Here is a 21,212-nt window from a genome sequence, read left to right as displayed (position 1 = left end):
ATTTAGTGATGAAATTCCAATCTTTTGTTTTTTGAATTGTGCTACGAAAAAAAGGAGGCAAATGTAACCAAGTAGATTTATACATAATAATTATATAATGTGGATACCAGTTTAAGGTCTGATTAAGGCCTGATGATACCCAAGGTGCACATGTCATTCTGTCTGCTCTGAAGGAGCCAACAGCACACACAGGCACAACTCTGCAGGACACTCCAAAGAAGGCTAGAGGGAAAGTTAGGTAAGCTCATGTACAGGTCAGGATAGATGATCAGAAGCATTACAAGAAAGTGACATTTGAAAGTAATCTAATGGATAAACAGAGGCTTTCTTTTCTGTCTCTTTTGAGACAGTATGCCTCCCTCTCACCCCTCTGGAACAGGAACATCTTTCCTCTAGAATCCTCAGCTAAGTGTTAATAAATGTTAGCTGCTAGATCACACACACACACACACACACACACACACACACACACACACACACACACACACACACACACACGAATAGTCCCGGTCTCAGGGCAGTGACTATTACCCACAGCTATGCAGGTATTTCAGTTGCTGTAAGAAGACACACGTTACAATTGCATACCAGCCATGCACAAGGGGGACTGCATGAATAAGCAAGTCTGTCAGCTTTCTCAGAGACTACAGCTGTGTTCCTAGCATGCTATGAGCAGGAAAATATTCTCCTCCCAGAGAAGGGCCTCATAAGTTCATCTCCCCCAGTAGCTCCATGTGGTAGGAATTCTGTAAGCTTCGGACTTCAGGTGACAGAGGCCCTGAAGGACTCTATTTTTAAACATTAGCAGTGTTATAAAAAAGTAAAGTTTATATGATTTCCTGTAACAGGGTCTTTACTCCTCTGGACTCAAACAACTAGCACTTTCAGAATATATTACCTTTTAATTTCTTCCTGTGTTTGTTTTATAGACTCAATGGAACTTTGAATATCTCCCAGGTCTATCCCCTTCTTTCTTCGTGTACTTGGTTTTACAGATTGAGCTAAAAAGACATTTAGAATGAAGTTACAGTCACAGTCTATAGTTGAATTTAATGGCTTGTATAACCAAACTTTTTCTACACATGGTTTGGATGGCCTACAGATTAACAAAATAAATATTCTGTATTTTTAAAGTCTCAAACAGATCCAGTCGAAACTGGGAAACTGCACAGAGTAGTTAACTTGTAGAATCAGTTTTATTAATTCATTAAAATAGGCAAAAAAAATCACTTAAAATCTGTATTAATTTTGGGAAACTAATACTCTCTTCTCCCCCAGCCGCTGGCACCAATCTGAAGAACTCAGCTCTGTGAGCACCTTACAACTTGTAGTGCTATTGCTAACTTCATTCCCTTTCTAACTGTGCTCAGCACCCTCTCTCAGGGTCTCTCTTTTTAAACTAAGGTTAACAGGATTGCCCCAATTCCACACAGCTGTAAGGCATCAAGTGGTCAACAAACCCAATTAAAGAGTTAATACCTCTACATCAGGTACCACCCCACATACCCATCCTACCGGCTCTGTGACCTTGCACAGGTTAAGAGGTTCCAAGGCTCAGAGTACCTGTTTATTCTTTGTTGTAACATGACAGCAGCCCTGTAGCATTCTCTTTCTGCTATCAACCACATCACTGTGCTACATGTCCCAGGCAAGTCACTGGAGAGTCTACTAAGTCCTCAGGCATCTTCCAAGAACCTTCCACCAGAGTGAGCTCCCTTTCTTTTAAGCCCCTCATCACTTAGCCTCTGTCCTCAATAGTTACTATTACTCTAGTGTTGCCTCTGTAGGTGAATGAGCTTCTCTGCCCCTAGTTTAGTGTAGACTCATAGACACTGTGTTTAAGTCAGATTTTTAAAAACTACTTTTTCAGTTTCTTACAATGTCTAAGATGTTACTTTAATCCCTTCTTAATTGTATCTTAATATAGTTCAAGACAGCTCACACAGTATCTAACTTGGTCAAGATATGATTTAATCTAGTAGTAGTCTGCAAGTTTTTGCGTATTTGTAGTCTCACTTGGTTGTGCCTTCCAAACACTAGTAGTTTACTTTAGGAATAAGAAACTCTTCTAAAACATGAACTGACTCAAAACTTAACATATGCTTCTTGAATTCAATCAAAAGATTTTCACCGAAAAACCAAAGAACTGCTACTATAGCATTTATCTGCACGAGTCAGCTCATCTATATAATCCAAAACGGCATTCATACCCGATTCCTGTCTCCATACAAACTCTTACATTCTTGAGTTAATTTGAAAACCATTTACATATACCTAACAGCACAGTAAAAAAAAACTGCTTTAAAAATTTATCAGTCAACAGTCTGGGGTAAGTATCTTCACCTTCACTTCCAGATGAGTCCTGGTTGTCGGGTTCTGGGGAAGAATAGCCTTTTGCCACTTTCTTCTGTTGCCTTGTTGGTTTATGCTTCATTTTTGGAACACTAACCTGGAGAAAAATCATATTATGATGATTTGAGTCAGTACTATGTGCTGTAAATAAACCACCCATGTAACTGTCAAAACCACCAACAGGAGTGATACTTAGAAAAAGCACAAACGACCTAATGAAATTTAACAAGTAAGATACGCTGCACTTAGCAAAATCTTAGTTGATTTTAACTGGGCACAAAAACTAAAAAGAACTGTAGGAGGTTAATTTCCCTCCCATTCCTGACCCATACACACCATCTCTCCTTCACAGGACAGGTGCCCGGGCTATTAGCTTGTTTGCTCTTCCAGTGATACCTTAAAGCATGTACAAACACAAATATACCCCCAGGTGCTGCATTTCTTTTGCATACCATCTCCAGTGTTTTAAACAGCAGCATTGAAAAAACATTCTTGTCTTGTTCTCAGTGCTAGAACACTCCCGCTGGATGATGTCAGGTATACTTAGGTAGTTTATGGCAAACAGAAAATACAGTACTATTTTGTAGTATACCTAAACTTACTAAAAACATCTGTGTGCAGGCACAAGATTCAGATATGTATGAAATTAACTAGGATTAAATTTTCTGTGGGATAATAAACTATAGAATAATAATAGGTTTGTAATTCTGGTCACCAGTACCAAGCTTAAAAACCCAAATGCAAGAGAAGAAATGAAGCATGTGGTAGGGCCGTGTGCAAGCTCAGAAACAGAGAAAGTCACTGGCCACACATCTTTAACTTCATATGGAACTTCACCAATCTGACAAAAGTATCCCTAGTCATTCCTGGAACAATTTTGTAAAACTATATATAGGCATCTAAAATACACGTGAACATTGTGAACCTGCCTAAGAAGGCAGGTTGTGGGTTTAGGCTACCCTACTTGAGGAACTGGAGTCCTCAAGATGACAAATGGGGTCAGCAGTGAGAGGCGGATGAGGACTCACTGTGATCTACAGTCTGTTTAGAAGGAAGGGCACGTCTCATGTGCCTCCACCTCCTCACCGGAACATGAATAAAAACATTTCATACATTAGTCTGGGCAGAGGCAGACGCGGGTGAGTTTCTGTGTTAGAGAACAGCATGGTCTGCATACTGAGATCCAGGCCAGCCAGTGAGACAATGTAATAGTTTTGCCATTTTAAAAGTACTACACACAACCCGCTAGCAGTAATTACTTCACAATGTTGTATAATCAATCATCTTCAAGATTCTGTAACTCCTCACCCTTTTCTTCCTCAGGTGGCTGTGAACCTGTAATCTACTTTCTGACTTTGGGAATCTGCCTATGTGGAAACTGAAGAACATTTGTTTGTCCATGCCTGTAGCACAGAGCAGAATTTAATTACTTTTATGTATAAATAATATTCCATTACATGAATAGACTATGTTTTGTTTATGCATATATGTGCTAATGGATCCTCCAGTGTTTTTCTATTGAGGTGGGATGTGTGTGTGTATGCGGTTTATTTTGCTCCCTTTGGCTTCACAGATGTGCACTGGAACAGAGAGACCTCACAAGCCGGTAGCTGTGACCAGCAAGGGGTGAATCACACAAGGACTCCTACAATGCTATAATGTCTTCCTACTGCTTCAAAGACCTCCTTGGTCCTTCATTCTCTTAGTAGCTACAAATATTTCAATAGTTGCATAGTTGTGGTAGATTTTGCTTTTTTGTGTGTGCTTAGGGTGTCACAGCTTGAAGTTGCCTGTTATACCATTTTGCTTACCTAAAACTCAAAATTTTAAATGTAATTACCATGGATACTAGAGATTTAGAAAATTTATAAGCCTATTGGACCTAGCTACTTTTTTGTTACATACCATTGGAGTGCGATGTTTCACTTTGGTCTGGATAACGCCATCTTTTTCAAATTGTATCATATCATTAAGTGGGTCCCATGGTCGAGTACTGAAGAGAAAAAAATTTTAATAACTAAAGAATATAATTTTTATTAGATTTTTCAGTAAGTAATTTTCATTAAGACTGTTTCTAGTCTGAAGATTTGTCTATATCTAATCTTCTGATTCTTAACTTATTTAGAAAATAAACCACTACCATAGAAATAAATAAGTAAAGTAAATGATAGAACAACAAATTTAAAATGTCACATCATGAAGTCAGGCATAGCAGTACATGCCTTTAATCTCAGCACTGGGCAGAGGCAGACAAAACTCGAAGTCTGAGGCCAGCCTGATCTATATAGCAAGTTCCAGGATAGCCAGAGCTATGTAGCGAGACCCTGCCTCAAAGAGATAAACAAACAATTTCATACAGAAGAGGTGACTTAGTGTTTAAAATCACCTACTGCTCTTGCAGAAAGCCAGAGTTCAGTTCCCAAAACTCTCATAGCTCATAATCACCCACTAGTCCAGTTCCAGGGGGCCTGACACCTCTTCTGACTTTTATGGGTTCCTGCATGCACACAGTACTCATAAACTCAAAAAGCTGGCATACATATATATAAATTTCTAAAAACTGTAAACTAATACTTCACTCTAATTCATATGTTGATAGTACATATACTAGAAATATAAAGGCAATAAATTATGCTAGTATATTTGACATTTAAATTACTTACTCTGAAAACTTATAGTGCCATTCTCCTGTGAGTGGGTCAAGTTCAAATAACTTACAAGTCCACTCTTCATTTGTTGTTTTCCGATCTCTGGCAGCCTGCCTTTGAGCTTCTTCCAAAACATACTTTTCTTGAGTAGCTTCTGTTTGGTCTTTGGCATTTATAGCTCTTGTTACTCGCTGCCAGAGTCTATAATATACATGTAAAGATAATATTAAAAACAAAACAAAACAAAACAAAAAAAAAAAAAAAACAAAATCAGATCTATACAGATTTTTATTTTTGCTGAGCACAAATATTGTTCATGTGGAATTTGGGCTTTGACAATGCTTATGTTATGCTCAGATGCTCAGAAATGAGTCAAGAAGAAGAACCCAATTCCTTGAAGAGGCAACCACCATTAAGTGAAGGCTAATTTCTTTTCGGCAAGAGAAATCCATTACCTGGGTTCTTAAGCACACAGTGAAAAGTGCTGACTGAGGTAGACAGGACCATAGTGAGGAAGTCCTCAAAGTAATCTATATTAAAACAGCTCATTAGGTCATCCTGATGATACTACTTCAGGATGATCCACCAGAGATCTTGGCTGCAAGAATTATCAGTGAACTCATAAATTCAGTCTCTAGGAACAGGCCCAGGGAACAGACGCTAAATGCTTCCTAGATTTTAAGTACACCAATACTGTTGAGAACCACCGATGTAGCAAAATACATCATGAGAAACATGATTCCCCCATAAAAATTTAGCTTTTTTTTCATCAGCTACATGAGAATACAAGATCTGTATCACATCTGTCTGAAAGGGCAATGTGTCAGAACTAAAACAGGCCTTGAAATTCTTCACACACAGGTTAATTTTTTTATGTCAATCACTTAGCCAATGGACAAGTTTCCTTTTCTAAGTCTTATTATCCTGTCCTTAAAAATATGTTGAGCTGGATGCCCATGGTCCCAGTCTTGGGAAGTAGAGTCAAGAGAGTAATAATAGTTCAAGGTCAATCTCAGCTACATAGCAAATTCCAGGCCATTTTGTTTGGCATAAAACCCCATATCAAAAAAATAAAAAATGTTAAATTATATACACACATCAAAAAAATGGCTGCATGTCCCTTTGGACAGGGAGCATCAGGCCGGTACACCTCAAACAGGACTTTAAAAATTGGTGCATACATATTTTCCAATGCTGACAACCTGTATTTTACGTAGAAAAGAAAATACTTGTAGACTTGATTCATGGAAGCAGGGCCACAGAGTAAGGACTCACAGGTATCCACGGTATAGTAAAGCAATGTTTATACAGAACTCTTAACACAAAGAAATGCAAACTGCAGTTTTACCCGCAAGTGTTAAGAGTTCTAGGAAGAATTTCAAGAGTTAACAGAAAAGAGGGCATTAATGATGGCATTCCCCAATTAATTTAAGTCCTTTGGGAACCAGGACATCAAGTGGCATTATTCTTGTATCAGAGGGCAGAATAAAAGTAGCTGTTTTACTCTTCACATCATCTTTCCACAGGCAGATACAAGATTAGGAAGCAGTTGCCAGGTAGAAACTAGAGCTATTAGTGGGTTCTATAATTTATGCAAACAGAAATTGAGAGCACTCCTGTAGGAGAGGGAGACCAGGACATTTCAGTTTTGTACTACAGAGAGAAGGACAACCTGTCAAGTACTCATGTTATACACACCAACACAAAATGCTCTCAGTCCCACCAATGACAAACTCTCTTGCTGAATGAACTCAACAGCAGACAGAATAGTCTGACTATACTATTGTGTAATTTGAAATATTCCTCATCTCCATGAAGTCAGCTAAAAATGGTATACTTACTTCTCTGACTCAAAATCATCCTGCTCTTCAAATTTTACAGTGTGCCTCGTTAATCTCCACTGCTTAATGTCAGGTGTTGGATTCCAGAAAATCTCCGAGTTATCGGTCTTCTTGTCATTAATGAAGACTTCACTATCCTGTATTTAAAGCAATTAAACACCAATATAGTTATTTTCATTTAGAGGAGGACTACAAATTACAGCAATACACTAATAAATTCTTCCTGCTATACATTCCTCAAAGTCCCATTTTTTTCAATCATAGGAGTTTAAATATATAATACCAATCAATTACAAAAGTTGGCTGACTACATAGAAAGTTTATGAGATTTTATAAGTTTCATTACAGGCAAAGCCTCCCACTTGAACTGTGGAGCATGAAGAGCATGGAGTGGTGCTGTGAACAATTTCCATCAAATTACTGAAAAATTCTAAGATGCTTAGCATTAAAAACTGAACACAATCTTAGACATTGTGTTTTTGTTTTTAGAACATCAATTTTTCCAGCTGTGATGGTGCACGCCTTTAATCCCAGCACCCAGGAGGCAGAGGCAGGCAGACCTCTGTTGAGTTTGAGGCCAGCCAGTGATGCAGCATGAGACCCCAAATAAAATAAATGACAAAAATGGCTTTATCATTGTTCCAAATAATATTTAGACAGAAAAATCAATTAAAACATTTTTCAGGGGTGGGCACACCCCTGAACTCACAGATCTCTGTGAGTTCGAGGCCAGCCTGGTCTACAGAACTAGATCTAGGACAGCCAGAGCTGTTACACAGAGAAACCCTGTCTTGAAAAACAAAACAACAAACAAAACATTTCGCAGGGACCAGGGAGATGACTCTTTGGGGAAAGGCAACTGCCACCAAGTATGATGTAATAATGTACTCCTGAGACCCACATGGTAAAAGGAGAGCACATACACACACACACACTTACACACTCAGACACACACAGTCATGCTCTCATATACTTTCACATGCAAAAATTAAAACAAAAATTTTTTTGCAGAGCCTATGTAGCCACTGGTTGAATCTCTAAATCTAGCTTCATTTTTCATCCTTATTTTTTTTTTTTTTGCTTATTATAATGCAGAATAGCATATACTTAGTGTTCACAGTAAAAATCCATCTAACAAACACACCGTAATCCATTTCAGTCACATAAGCTCCTGCTAAGAAATTATATAAACATGAATCTAGATTGGCAGAGAAGTAAATCAAAACCACTGCTTTTATGTCTACTGCACTTTCCCATCTTCCTCCAAAAGAAATATGACTCTAGTTACAGGAACCAGTAAAGTGCTGCACAGGCAGTCCCTGGGCTCAATTCTCCTCGCTGCTATCTCTCCAGATGCCCCATGCTCACTTTCCACATGACACGCCCTAACTCTCCACATGTCCTGTGTTAGTTTCCTTCCTTTTCAAATGCACACATCTTATACATGTGTCAGCAAGATAGCTCAGCTAGGGAAGGTGCTTGCTACCAGCCCCAATTACCTGAGCTTGGTTCCTGGAACCCTCATGTAGAATGAGAGCACTGGCTCTCGTCACTGGTCCTCTGCCTTCCACATATGTGTTATGGTACATATACACACAGAGACTACATAATGTACCAACTTCATGAAGTTCAACTAACTATTAAATGAGAAATACGAGTTACACTCCTAATAATGTACACAGTGAGTGCCATATGATAGCTACTTCCTCTCATTTAAGAGTTCAAAAACATAAAACATAGTGTCACTGGCAACCGAGCAATACCAGAACACCCGCTTTTAAGATGAAGTTTATTCAGTAACGCCTTCACAATCTGATTGTCTATTTTTCTCCACCAGATAAAATTATTTTTGTAATGCTAGTATATAAAAATACTTACCCAATGACCTTCCAAAGTAGCTAGGACTTCTTTTCCCAATTTAAGTTTTCCTGATATTTGATTAACATAATCACTACTCCCTAAAAATGGCTTTTAAAAAAAGAAAATATTGGGCATTTTAGTTTATATTACATACATTGTGGATAACCACACATAAAAAAATACATAGTTACCACATTCTTGAAAGTAAAAAGAGCTAAATTGTGTCTCAAATTTAAGTTAGAAACTTTGACTAAAAATAAATCTGAATTGTGACTCTGAAAATTACAGCTAAAAACAGACAACAAAATCTAAATAATCCAAAAAGAGCACACAGGTATAAAGACTGCTAGGCCTGAGCCTGTCGATGTAGAAACACACTGAAGGGTTTTGAAAACAGTCAGGGTTACACTATTCTTGGTAAAGTCTTTCCTTAGACACACACACAATTTTGATGCTTCAAGACTTAATGACATGAGGAACTGTTTAAGAGCACTTTCATCATGGTTTTCAGACTAGTATGTCCACATTTGTCAAAACTGGCAAAGCAAAGGGCACTGCATCAAGTAAGTTCATTTTCATTAGAAAAAGACTTTGGTCAGCAGGGTGGTGGTAGTGCACACCTTTAATCCCAGCACTTGGGAGGCAGAGGCAGGTAAATCTCTGAGTTTGAGACCAGCCTGGTCTACAAGAGCTAGTTCCAGGACAGGCTCCAAAGCCAAAGAAAAGAAACAAAGAAAGAGAGGGAGGAAGGGAGGGACAGAGGGAGGGAGAGAGGGAGGAAAAAGGAAGGAAGAAGGAAGGAAGGAAGGAAGAAAGGAAGGAAGGAAGGAAGAGGCTCTCTCTGGTTACTGGAATACCAACATGGAAGCAATTAGAAACATCTATTAATATAGTTACTATTTTTATCTGAACACAATGTACTAAATTATAATTGACATGGTGAAAAGATTTCTAAATTCCCCTTTGTTGAAGCAGACAGAATTTTCCAAAAATTGCTTCAAAAGTACCTACTCATTTCCTCTCTGGCCCCGCACTTTTCTGCAAGACCTTGCCAGCCTCCTACTGAGAAAGACATCATCAGCATCATCCCTCCTCCCTGAGGCTGGGTGGGTGTGAACTTCAATAGAAGATAGAGGAGATGCTGTAAATCTGGATTCTAAGACTAGGACAGAGTGCTGAGCGTGCTGCTGAGACCTTGTGCTGCTAAGGAAGACCTCCTGTACCTTGAAGCTTCCATGCTATCAAGAAGTGAAATCACATGGTAAGGCCACATGAACAGGGGCTCAGAGTATCAGTCATGTCATGGCCTTTTGGGTATCAGACTCAAGTAGGCAAGTAGGTCTCAACTGAATCACTCATATTTTGCAAGATTTTCTGATGTCCAGCATTTTGTAAGAGATAAACCATCTCCAATATTCCCTGTCCAAATTTTTGGCATGTAAATCTGATTAGCCACATGGTTAATCTTAAGCATGTGCAGTCCCAATTCATATCTACCTCCTGGGGTTTTATAAAACAGTGTTTTACTTCACAGATATATTTCAATGCAATTATTGTCTTAAAGTCTCATTTCCTCTACAGTGGCAGGTTTTATCATTAAAATTAAAAACCATAAGGAATTTTTTGTCTTTCAGGTTAACTTTTATCTTCTAAGGCTGTTTCAGGCTGTACCAATCATAAAGAATGCCCTGGGATACATTTCTCTTTGACCTGAGATAAATTCTGTTTTTATATTTAGTTATGTTCCTCAACACATCTATGTTTTTTTTTTCATCAGTATTTAAACACAGCTTCCTCTCAATCAAGTGATACCAACCTTTAACTTAAATTCAAGTATTGCACTGTATCCAGTCTTTTGACAGGTAATATTGACAGTCCCACCAAGCTCCAGGGTCATTGTGCCATAAAGAATTCCTAAAGAAAAAGAAAACCAACAGCAGCTCAAACAGAGAGACACTGACATAAAATAGCAGGGTTCTATAATTTGCTATGCTTTCTAGGAGAAACCTGTGATCTGAGAGCATACTGCCTCACTCAATAAAAAAAACCTGAAATACAGACATAGTTTGTTTTAGAACATAAAAGAGCATATTCATATCCTGCTTAGTTGGCATTTTTTACAGACTATTTAAAGTACAGAGGTGGGCCAATGAGATGACGAGATGACTCAGCATGCAAAAGCACTTCCTGGCACGCCTCAGAATCTGAGATGGATTACAGGGACCCCATGGTGAAGAGAAGATCTGACTCCCAGAGGTTACACTCAGACCTCCACATATACACAGTGAGTAAATATAATAAACATTAAAAAATATTTTTATTCATTTTATGTATATGAGTGCTCCATCTGCCATGTATGACTTTATGCCAGAAAAAGGCATCAGATCCCAATATGAGCCACCATGTGCTTGCTGGGAATTCAACTCAGGAACTCTGGAAGAGCAGCCCATGCTCTTAACCACTGAGCCATCTCTCCAGTCCCATAATAAACATTTTAACTACATAGGTAAAACCTCAGATCAGCGCCCCTGTGCTGTGTGGGAGTCCATGCGTGGGAGAAAACTGATGTTGAGGCACAACTAGCCCACCGTGTTGCTTCAGTGCCCGTACTGAAAACAAAACAGAACAGCCCCTCTTCAGCAGGGATCCTGGTCATGAGTTTTGCACTTTTGTCGATGTATCTGCTCTTGGAAGCTGACCCAGCACAACCCTGAAGTGTTGTTTGTGTATAGCGTTCTGACGTGTAAGGTTCTGAGGACCTTGCCGAGGAATACATGCTAATGCTTCATTCAGGTGAGCCAGTGCTAGCTGATGGTTCAATGGCAGTAGGTGAGTGACATCATGTGTTCACTAACTGATGAGACACTAGGATAATGTCACCTCACTACCTTCCTTAGAAACCAGGGTTTGATATGTGCTAATTCAGTGATAGTTGTCACTTTATAGAGTATGATTACTAAGGATAACAAGAACCAACTTCAGGTCCGTTAAGCAAACAAAACAAACAAGCCAACCACAAACATAGGTTCTGTGTCAAAACACACTCTTAATTAAAGGAAGTTGAACAGGTTTGTTCAAGAGCATGTTTCATTGAATTAGGTGGCTGAGGTGGCCTTTAACAGGTAAACACACAATGTTAACTTCTGAGAGGAAACAAACTATGAAATGTTTCTCATAACTATTTAGTCATAGAACTCCTACTTTATAAAATAATTCATGAATATAGCAATATAAAAAACATATAGACAATCTCACTTTAAAAAATTCCCTATGCTTTAATCTCATTTTCCCTACACTGTGAAAAATACACTACTGTGAGGAAAAATATTCCTCATTGCTAGTTGAGCACTGATGTAATAAATTATATAAAACTAAAGATATTGCCCTTCACCAACTGCACCACTCAAGAGATCGGACCCTGTACCTCCCCCCAGGGCAGCACAGTAGAGATGTCCCTGCTGGCAGGGGGTGCAGGTGATCAGTCCTGAAGACAGGAGTGGCAGAGCAACCCTCAGTCTGTCACACCATAGTGTGGTTGAGGGACAGATAACCCCATTGCCTCTTGCCCTTCACCACCTATGGCAGATGAAAAAGGCTGGTCCCCGGGTCACATGGGTGGGAGAGCTAGCTGACCCTGCCCCTCACTGAGCACAGCGATCTGGAGAGCCAGCCTTTGCACCTGGCCTGGGCAAAGCAGTAGAGCTGGCCCTGGAGTGAGTGAGGGTGAGCTGGTCCCAAGGGTGTGAGAGCAGTGGCTGAGCTAGCTGGGGGCAGTACTGGAGAGCTCGCCTGGGTGCTGACCATGAGGGAAGGCTGGCAGGCTGGCCAACCAACCCAGCTACCACCCAGAGTCAGGATTACAAGGTAGCCCACCCCAACATCCACCTCATGTATGAATTGCTGGAGGATGTGAAGGGGCCAGACCCACAGATCCTAAGCTACAGGCTCTCCATGACACAAAAGGAGTCCCGGTGAGGACCCGGTATCCATAGTGTAGCATGACCAGAGGCCACGAACCAGACTAGTGACTCATTGCAGTAACACTTAAGTAAAGATGCTTGAACTAAAGGGGAAATGTGTCACTACAGCTTCCATGCCTACATGTTTTTATGTTTCTGTGTGTTTTATTTTTTTTGTCTCTGGGTTTTTGGGCGGGAGTTTACTTTTAAATTATGTTTTGAGGGAGAGGTCACAAGGACGGGGATAGAAGTGAGGGGACAGGAAGGTGAGTGGAATAAGGACACATGATGTGCCATCCACAAAGAATCAATAAAAAGTTTAAAAAAATTAAAAACACAGATTCTTATCCATTTGAAATTGTAGGAACTTCATTCCTATTTTAAGAACTATATACAAAGCTCTGAGCATTAGCTAGATTATTGCTAAATATAAGCTAGACGTTGAGGCACACACCAGTGATCTCAACACCAGGAAGCCTCAGACAGGACCAAAATCCAAATAAAAAGAAATTGTCAAATGAGAGTGAAGGAAAACATTTAAAGGACTTGAAACATCGAAGAATAGCAGATGGGGCTGGAAAGATGGCTCAGCAGTTAAGAGCACTGGCTGCTCTTCCAGAGGACCCACATTCAATTCCCAGCACCCACAAGGCAGCTAACACCTGTCTGTAACTCCAGTTCTAGAGCTTCTAACAACCTCTCAGAGACATGTATGCAGGCAAAACACCAATGAGCATAAAATAAAAGCAAATTATTAAAAAAAAAAAATAACATGTCATACTTTGTAAAGGTTGTTAGTTCAAGAGTGCATAAAATAACTTTTAAAGATTCTGGAGAGATAGTTTCATTTAATTTCAAAACTTTCATAGGAGGTGAATGCAAGGAAATTCCATTATTATAGATAAACTCCTTACAGGGTATATATCAGAAAAATAGGCATGACTATTATGTGTGAATTAATTTATCATAGAAGTCAGCAAACAACAATACTCTAAAGTAACTATGGGCCAAAGTTTTCAAACAAATATGTCTGAAAATCTCAAACATAACAAATTCCATTCACATACATTTACTTACCAAAAAAAACAAAACAAAACAAAACAAAACAAAAAAAAAAAAACAAAACAAAAAAATCCCAAATAACACCTGGTATCAGTATAGACAATATTATTTACCTTTACAATGAGCATATGGCATTGTCATTACATAATCTTCACCTCTATTCAAGAAAGTTAACCGTGCCTCTCCCTCTAGTATTGCAGATAACGAGTTTCCTTTAAAAAAAAAAAAAAAAAAAGAAAAAGTATTATTATATTTCACAAAACAATTCAAAACAAAGTATATTTGGAACATCAACTACATTCCTCCAGCTAAAATTTTTAAAATATCTCAATACATGTATTGAAACATACTCATCACCTCATAACTAAAACATAATTTGATTCATATTCCTAATCTTATAAAAAAGTATTTTCAAAAGGCTTAGATCATTATTTGTTTAGGAAAGTCAAATGAAAAAAAACTCCTAGCATATACAATAGTCAACAAAATACTGCTTCATTATACAGTTTAGTTTGTCTCTTCTGAATCAAAATATTGATCTCTAAGTCACATAAAAGTCTCAAGTTTTAAATATTTAAAACTTATTCTATACCTACTAATGATTTAAAAATCAGCACAATCCAGGTGATAAAATGTCACAGCAATTTCTTCTTGTCTCTGTCCTTTCTTTAACCTCTGCACTTGATGTTAGAGTATAATTAATATACAATGATTGGCCCATTTCTTTCCTTAACCTCTGACATCTTTGATGGAGTGTAACTAACATACAATGAATGGACTATTTTAAGCATTAAGTGTGACAGTACGTGGCACCACATAGAGGATTACACTAGCACAGACCTGCATCAACATTTTGCAAGGTGGACACAACAGGGCTGGGGCTTCAGCATCAGCCCGAACTACACAGAAAGACCATCTCAAATGACTAATGGATGGGAATGCAGTTCAGAATGCAGCATTTGTCTACCATGCACAAGGCCCAGGTTCGATCCCCTGTCTACTTGTCTTATCTCTCTACCTGCTTACCAACCTACCTACCTACATCCTACATCCTACATCCACCTATCTAAACCACCATCCTGAAAGTTCCCCATTATTGTTGGGAAACACTGATGTTTCCTATCACTGTATTTTTGCCAATTCCAGCGAGCATTATAAAATACATAACATATTTGGCTTATTTCACCTAACATACATTTTTCAGATTTGTCTCTGCTATCATAACATGCATTCATTTTTAAAACTGATAATATTCAATAGCTATAACAGGTCTATAAGAGTTGATGTTAGGTTCTGTTTATCAATCATGAACCATTAGGAATAATGTTGTGAATATTTATGTAAACATTTATGCATGACCATGACATGAACCTATCTCTACATCAACTATTCTAGATTCCAACATGAGAGACCCCCATATACCTAATAGGACACTTAATTAAACACCCTCTCCTCAGTTGTCTTTACTCAAAGAAAACAATGAGGATTTTTTTTTTAAAACTCTGAATTTTCCCATACTATAAAGATCTAGCCCTGGTGCACATAAGTTGTGTTAACACATAAGAAAAATGAAAGCACAGTGCAGAGGAATACTGGAACATAAACCTGCTCCTACGCTCAGTAAACAATGTCTACAAAGGCAGAACAGACACCTTACAGACACACTGTAGCTGGGGTGGGTCCGGGGACTGAAGCTAGAGGGGGAAGGAGTAATATCAACAAGAAATATCAAAAGAAAATTAAGTGGGGGTGATGGGAGATGTCATTCTGTAAATATGTTTCTCATACTGGTTAATGAATAAAGCACTGTTGGCCAATAGGAAAGCAAGATAGGCGGGACTAGGAGACAAAGAGGAAATAGGAAGTAGTAAAGAAGAGTCAAGATGGAGAGTGAGAAGAAGGCAGAACTGCCAGCCGCCTCTCCCTGGTAAGACCACATGGAAATACATAGAAATGGGTTAATACTTAAGACAGAGCTAGCCAATAAGAAAGAAGTAACTGACCAACAGAATTATATCCAATACAGGGTCTCTGTGTGTTAAGTGGGACAGGCATGGTGGTGGGACCAGGAGGGAAAACCTACTCCTAACATGGGGGAGCATCTTTATAAACGAAAGGCACATGCCACACTCCTGGTGCCACATTCCTGTGCAGACTAGTTTCTGACTCTGTCTTCTCACATAATTAAAATTTAAACTTCTGCTTACTTTTATCTTTTCTATTTCTCCCTTATGTTTGTTTTCTCTCAGGTTTAAAATTCCTTAACTGAATTTTCAAAGTTTTTAAATATCTTTAAAATTGGAAAGCTAAATAATAGTGTTTACAGATACATTCTACCACTATACAGTTTTGGTTATGCTTTCTTCGAATTGTCAAAGGCACTGTGCTAAGGTTTCCTACTAAAACCACATTCTCTATATTCCTTTCTCGTACTCACAAACATTAACTGTGTTATTTGACCCAGGGCCAAAGACTAAAAGAGAAAGATCAATTCCCTCAGGCACAGGGAGTCAACACTAAACAAACTAGTGAAGGCAGAGAAAGGAAGCCCTTCACGCATGGGAGAGACTCCAGGCCCTCACTGTGTGCTGGAGTCAGTGATGCTTTGTTACAAGCATGTGATGAAGTCAGACACAACAGGCCTTACTTCTAAGTGTGCAAGAATTAAACAGGAGTCAGGATTGAAGATGCTTAAATGACAGCAACTCCTTGCCAAAATGACAAATAAAATTAATTTATTTACAAATAAGAAAACAGAAAATACTACGTTTTGGAAAAGCATAGTTTAGGACAAGAAAAAACTCACCATAAAACTTGGACTTAGCCAGGATACTACCACTAAGGCAAAATCCATCTTTTCGGTTACTAACATAAAAGGCAGATATTGGTGGGTGATGGGACACCTATTGAACACAGGAAAAATAATGGCATTTAACAAAACAAGCATACTATTATGCTAGCATCAAAAGTTCAATTCTAAGAACGAGTAAGAAGGAACAGTTAGTAAGCAACGGATAAATTTTAATGACTACAGTCCAGATTCTGTCTCCAAGGAAATCCATCTCCTGGCATGCAGACCAAGACAGGGTGTGAATCAGTGAGATTTTTTTTTTTTTTTTTTTTGTGGGAATGATAGCATAGCATTTCTAACTGGAGACTATTATATACCTTCCATGCAGGAGGCTATCAGGACCCTCTTACTCCCCCACCCCCCCTACCCCTCTCACACATGAGCACACATACACAGTGCTCAAAGTTCTGAGTAACCAAGTTTTTGTGCTGGGGGGGGGGAATCTAAATGGAGGGGCCACATGCTGAGAAACTAAATCATCTTCACAAAAGCCATGAATCATCATAGGAAACAATCATGGGCTGTGACAGAAATGCTCATCAGTGTGATATGGAGTAGTATTCCATACTAGAAGGTTCAATGCTTATCATACCTTCCCTAACAAGAAGCTAAACAATAGTGATTTACCAAGTTAGCATTTCTCATACCTGTTCTGCAATATAGAATGTTTTGCTGTTTGTCCTGGGATGAATCCATAAACAACGGAAAGTCTCACCGAGTATAGGATTATATGGTTTCTTCAATCCCTAGTTAAACGAACCAAAAAAAAAAAAAAAAAAACCCTACAAGTTAAAAATTACAAATACAGGTTTAAAATTAAGTTGTCTTATCTGGAAGACCACCTTATAATGCTTCACAGTAAATGAAATTTACATCAAGTAAAAATATAACTTTACTCAAGATATGCTCTAAATACAAATTCTGCAATTTCTGCCAGTAAACTATCTCAAGATTACACATAAAAACATGTAAACCAAGAACTCAAGAATAAATGGGGTCAAAATGACCAAAATATACTGTAAGATTACACATGTGTGAAACTCTCAGAGTGATAAAATTTCAAATAAGAAAAGCAACTCTTAGAGATGTAAGACATTCCTCTACGATGTTGCCTCACGAAAGCAATGGTTGCTTTAAAACAACAAGAACGACAACCAACTGGTTCAACATCTCCACCCATTCATCTGCTGGCGACGGAGTCTGGTCTCTATTTTGGTTACTACAAATAGTGCAGCAAAGAACATGGGGTGCAAGTATATTTTGGATGCCATCTCTTTTTGGTATTTAACCAGTATTGGAAAAGCTAGATAATACAGAATTTGTATGTCAACATCTCCATCTTTCCATCTTTTGAGATAGGCTTAAAGTTTAAGTGGGCTGTCTAGGTTCACACACACAGTTAATAATATTCTTAGTAATAAAAACTACATTTTCCAATTTCTGTTTTGAGGCTCTTCCCGTAAAAGTCCACTATGTGATAGCTCTCACTTACTGCTTGACCAGCACAATGCAAATGCATAGCGCTCCCAACTGGAGAAGGGTGAGACCTCCTTTCTTAACAGCACGCCTATATGTGGACATAGTGACGGTCTGTCATTAAGTTAGTGGTGATATTTTTGGCTGGTTGTAGCTGTCCTCCACTGGCTGTTCATCTTTCCAGATTAAAACATTTTATTCTATTCTCATAATCTCTTCCTGTCACTGCTCCTTCAAACACATTCCTTACTCTTGCTTTCTGACTGTATGGCTTGGGATAGCGTAGATGAACCAGAACATTCTAGAAAGGCTGTTTTGGCTCTCGCTACCAAACAAATGCTTTTTATCCTACGTGTTACTTAGGTAGCACTATCAGTCTATTGTAACGACTAAGAATATAAATGATCAGGGGTGTGAACTGCTTCTGTGTACTTGGGCAATGTCGCGCACAGCAGGTGAAGGCACTTGCCTCCAAATCCCATGACTTGTTTGATCCCCAAGATTCACGACAGAGCTGACCTTCACATGTGCAGCATGACACCCAAATATTCACATATATATATGTATGTATATACACACACACACACACATACAAATAAAAAGGTGGAATAAAGAAGCAAAACAAACACTACCTTTGGCTTTTTATAGAATCCTGACAAATACCATTTCACGACCTTCTTCAAACGGAAATATGGATTTTCTTCAAGAGCAGCCCTAAAAAGCAAAAACGGTAAATATAATCATTTTATGCAATTACAAATTCTCTTCCATACTTACTATAACTTACAGGTGTAAACCTAATCATACTTAAACAACAGTAAAACAGTCATGTAAATTTACTTTTCAGAGGTTAAAATTGCTTGGTCTTCTAGTAGGGACTAGAGGTCCATTCCCAGCACTCCTGTCCAATAACTCACAACTGACTGCAACTGCAATTCCCATCCCCTCCTCTGGCCTCTGTGGATTATCTGCATTCATGTGAATATTCCCACTCTAACAACAAATACACACATAATTTAAAAAAAACATAAAAATTAATCTGGAAAGAATCACTTTTCTGTTTTAATCTGGTTCCTTATCCCAGGTTTTTGATCCTTTTATGTACTGCCCGGGATACTGCTGAAAATATTTTTGAAGTCCTAAACCAGCATATTGAAAATGGGGTTCTGTAGCACCCAGGATTAACAAGGAGTTCTGTAAATGCCCCCTTTTCCAGTTGGTTGGAGATGCAGTCACCTGGATGTTCAGGTCACCTGCTGCCATGCCCCCTCCAAGATTAGGGATTCCCACAGGTACCAGAAACACAAGAACAAACCACCCTCTTTCTTCCATAAAAACAAACATGGATTTTTTGAAGATTCATGCATGGGTGATGCCCTGAAGCCCAGTCAACAGTTTGACTACAGGTCTTCCACCCCCTAACCAGAGGAGCATTAGTCAGCCACTGTATACCTGGTTACCGCTAATCTCAACAGCTGGTGTTAGAAATAAACACCAGAAAGGCTGATGGCAGCCTTTCTGATCAAGGGTTACATGGGTTTGTGTCCCTGCTACAAAGGTCATGTGGCAAGTGTGAAAGAAGAATTAGATAAGCTGCACCAGTAGTGTTTTCCCAGTCACAGTCCCTCACCCTCCCTTGTGTTTCCATGTCCATCAACAGGGTTTTGCCAAATGTAGCCCTCACTCTTCCTATCTGTGCTGTGTTAGCAGCTGACTTTCCATCTGAACAGACTACCAGGGTAACATCTAGTCTGTACAGAAGAAATCTGAGGGAACAATGACCAAGCTTCCCTCCCTCCTTGACCATTTGACTATTATGGCAACTACGAAAGAAGTGACGGTGAACATTCGGAGGGACTTTAAAAAGAAATATTTATGTATGAGTACTCTATCTGCATGTATGCCTTTATGCCAGAAGAGGGCATGAGATCTCATTATTGATGGTTGTGAGCCACCATGTGGGTACTGGGAAATGAACTCAGGACCTCTTGAAGAGCAGCCAATGCTCTTAACTCCTGTGAAGTGACTTTTACCGACAAGTTGTTTTCACATTTGTTTGTAATGTAGCTATCTATTAGGCCCTTACTTATAAAAAGGTGTTGGCTTTCTTTCACAAGTGCATCTGACAGTGGACTCTGACTCTGAAGATAAGGTGCAAGGTGACAAAGGCTAGACCTAGGTTTACTGCATTTGAACACATGCTTCCTAACTTGGTGGGCACTGCTTGGGAGAGTTTAGGAGATATGGCTTTGCTGAAGGAAGTATGTCACTGGGGATGGGCTTTGAGGAGCATACAGCCTCGACCTACTTCTAGTCTGCTCTCGTTCTGTGCTTGTACCAGAGATGACCTGTTTCCTACTCCTGCCACAATGCCCACTCCTTGTTGGCATGCCAGCCCCCTCCCGTATCACCGAGGTCTATTATAAACTCTTCCCTCAGTAAGCTACCTTGGTATTTTGTCATAGCAACAGAAAATGAACTAATACCGACTTGCTTTTAAAAGACTCTTAGAAGAGAGCTCAGTGGTCAAATTCACAGACTGTTCTTGCAAAGGACCTCAGTTAGGTTCCCGCATCCAAGTCAAAAGGTTCACAACCACCTAACTACACCTCTAGAGGACCTGATGCCATCTTCTAACCTCTACGGGTCCTTGTGTGGGCACAAAGAATACATAATATTAAAAATAATAAAATCTTAAAAAAAACACAAGTCTTTCTTCCAAAGTTTACTTCAAGCATAAATAAGCAAATACAAATAAACAGTCCCACTTTAAAATAATGTAGTAAATTATATTTCCTGTGTACTTTGATGGCTTTTTTTAAAAAATTATTTTATGAATCTCTTCCTTTGATATGCAGATGTGTCAAACATTTTTTGGCCAGTGAACTACGGCTGGCACTTGAGCTATACTGGACGTTTTAAGTGTGACAGTCTTGGTATGTCAGTTGGTATGTGTGGAGACACCTCTGTGAGAGTGGTTCACATAAGCAGAAGCAAAGTATGGAGAGGCCAGCTAGCAAGGACACTGTGATAGCTGCTATTGCTCATAGGCTGCATCAAAATGCTCAAAACTGCTCATTGCCTCACAATTCTTTGGAGCCATGATTGCTGCCAGAAAACTGTGCCCTCTCTTATTCATTTGTTTATTTATTATTTTCTTTAA

General features: G+C 39.0%; 1 protein-coding gene across 9 annotated transcripts in view; it reads right to left on the bottom strand.

Moving 5' to 3' along the window:
• The window catches only part of Osbpl8 (oxysterol binding protein like 8), a 112,294-nt gene that overhangs the window by 4,484 nt on the left and 86,598 nt on the right, over positions 1-21,212 (bottom strand). For all 9 annotated transcript variants that reach the window (XM_051206422.1, XM_051206423.1, XM_051206420.1 and 6 more), the window contains 11 exons: positions 18,682-18,763; positions 17,221-17,319; positions 16,529-16,625; positions 13,836-13,934; positions 10,518-10,615; positions 8,720-8,809; positions 6,842-6,978; positions 5,016-5,201; positions 4,258-4,345; positions 2,344-2,449; positions 899-1,001 (listed from right to left, as the gene is read on the bottom strand). In XM_051206422.1, coding sequence (XP_051062379.1) covers positions 899-1,001; positions 2,344-2,449; positions 4,258-4,345; positions 5,016-5,201; positions 6,842-6,978; positions 8,720-8,809; positions 10,518-10,615; positions 13,836-13,934; positions 16,529-16,625; positions 17,221-17,319; positions 18,682-18,763 — 1,185 coding nt within the window. The remainder of the gene's footprint in view (positions 1-898; positions 1,002-2,343; positions 2,450-4,257; positions 4,346-5,015; positions 5,202-6,841; positions 6,979-8,719; positions 8,810-10,517; positions 10,616-13,835; positions 13,935-16,528; positions 16,626-17,220; positions 17,320-18,681; positions 18,764-21,212) is intronic.

The sequence above is a fragment of the Phodopus roborovskii genome, unplaced genomic scaffold (genome assembly GCF_943737965.1).
Source record: "Phodopus roborovskii unplaced genomic scaffold, PHOROB, whole genome shotgun sequence".
In the NCBI taxonomy this organism is placed as follows: Eukaryota; Metazoa; Chordata; class Mammalia; order Rodentia; family Cricetidae; genus Phodopus; species Phodopus roborovskii.
This window is presented reverse-complemented; position numbering and strand designations above follow the sequence as displayed.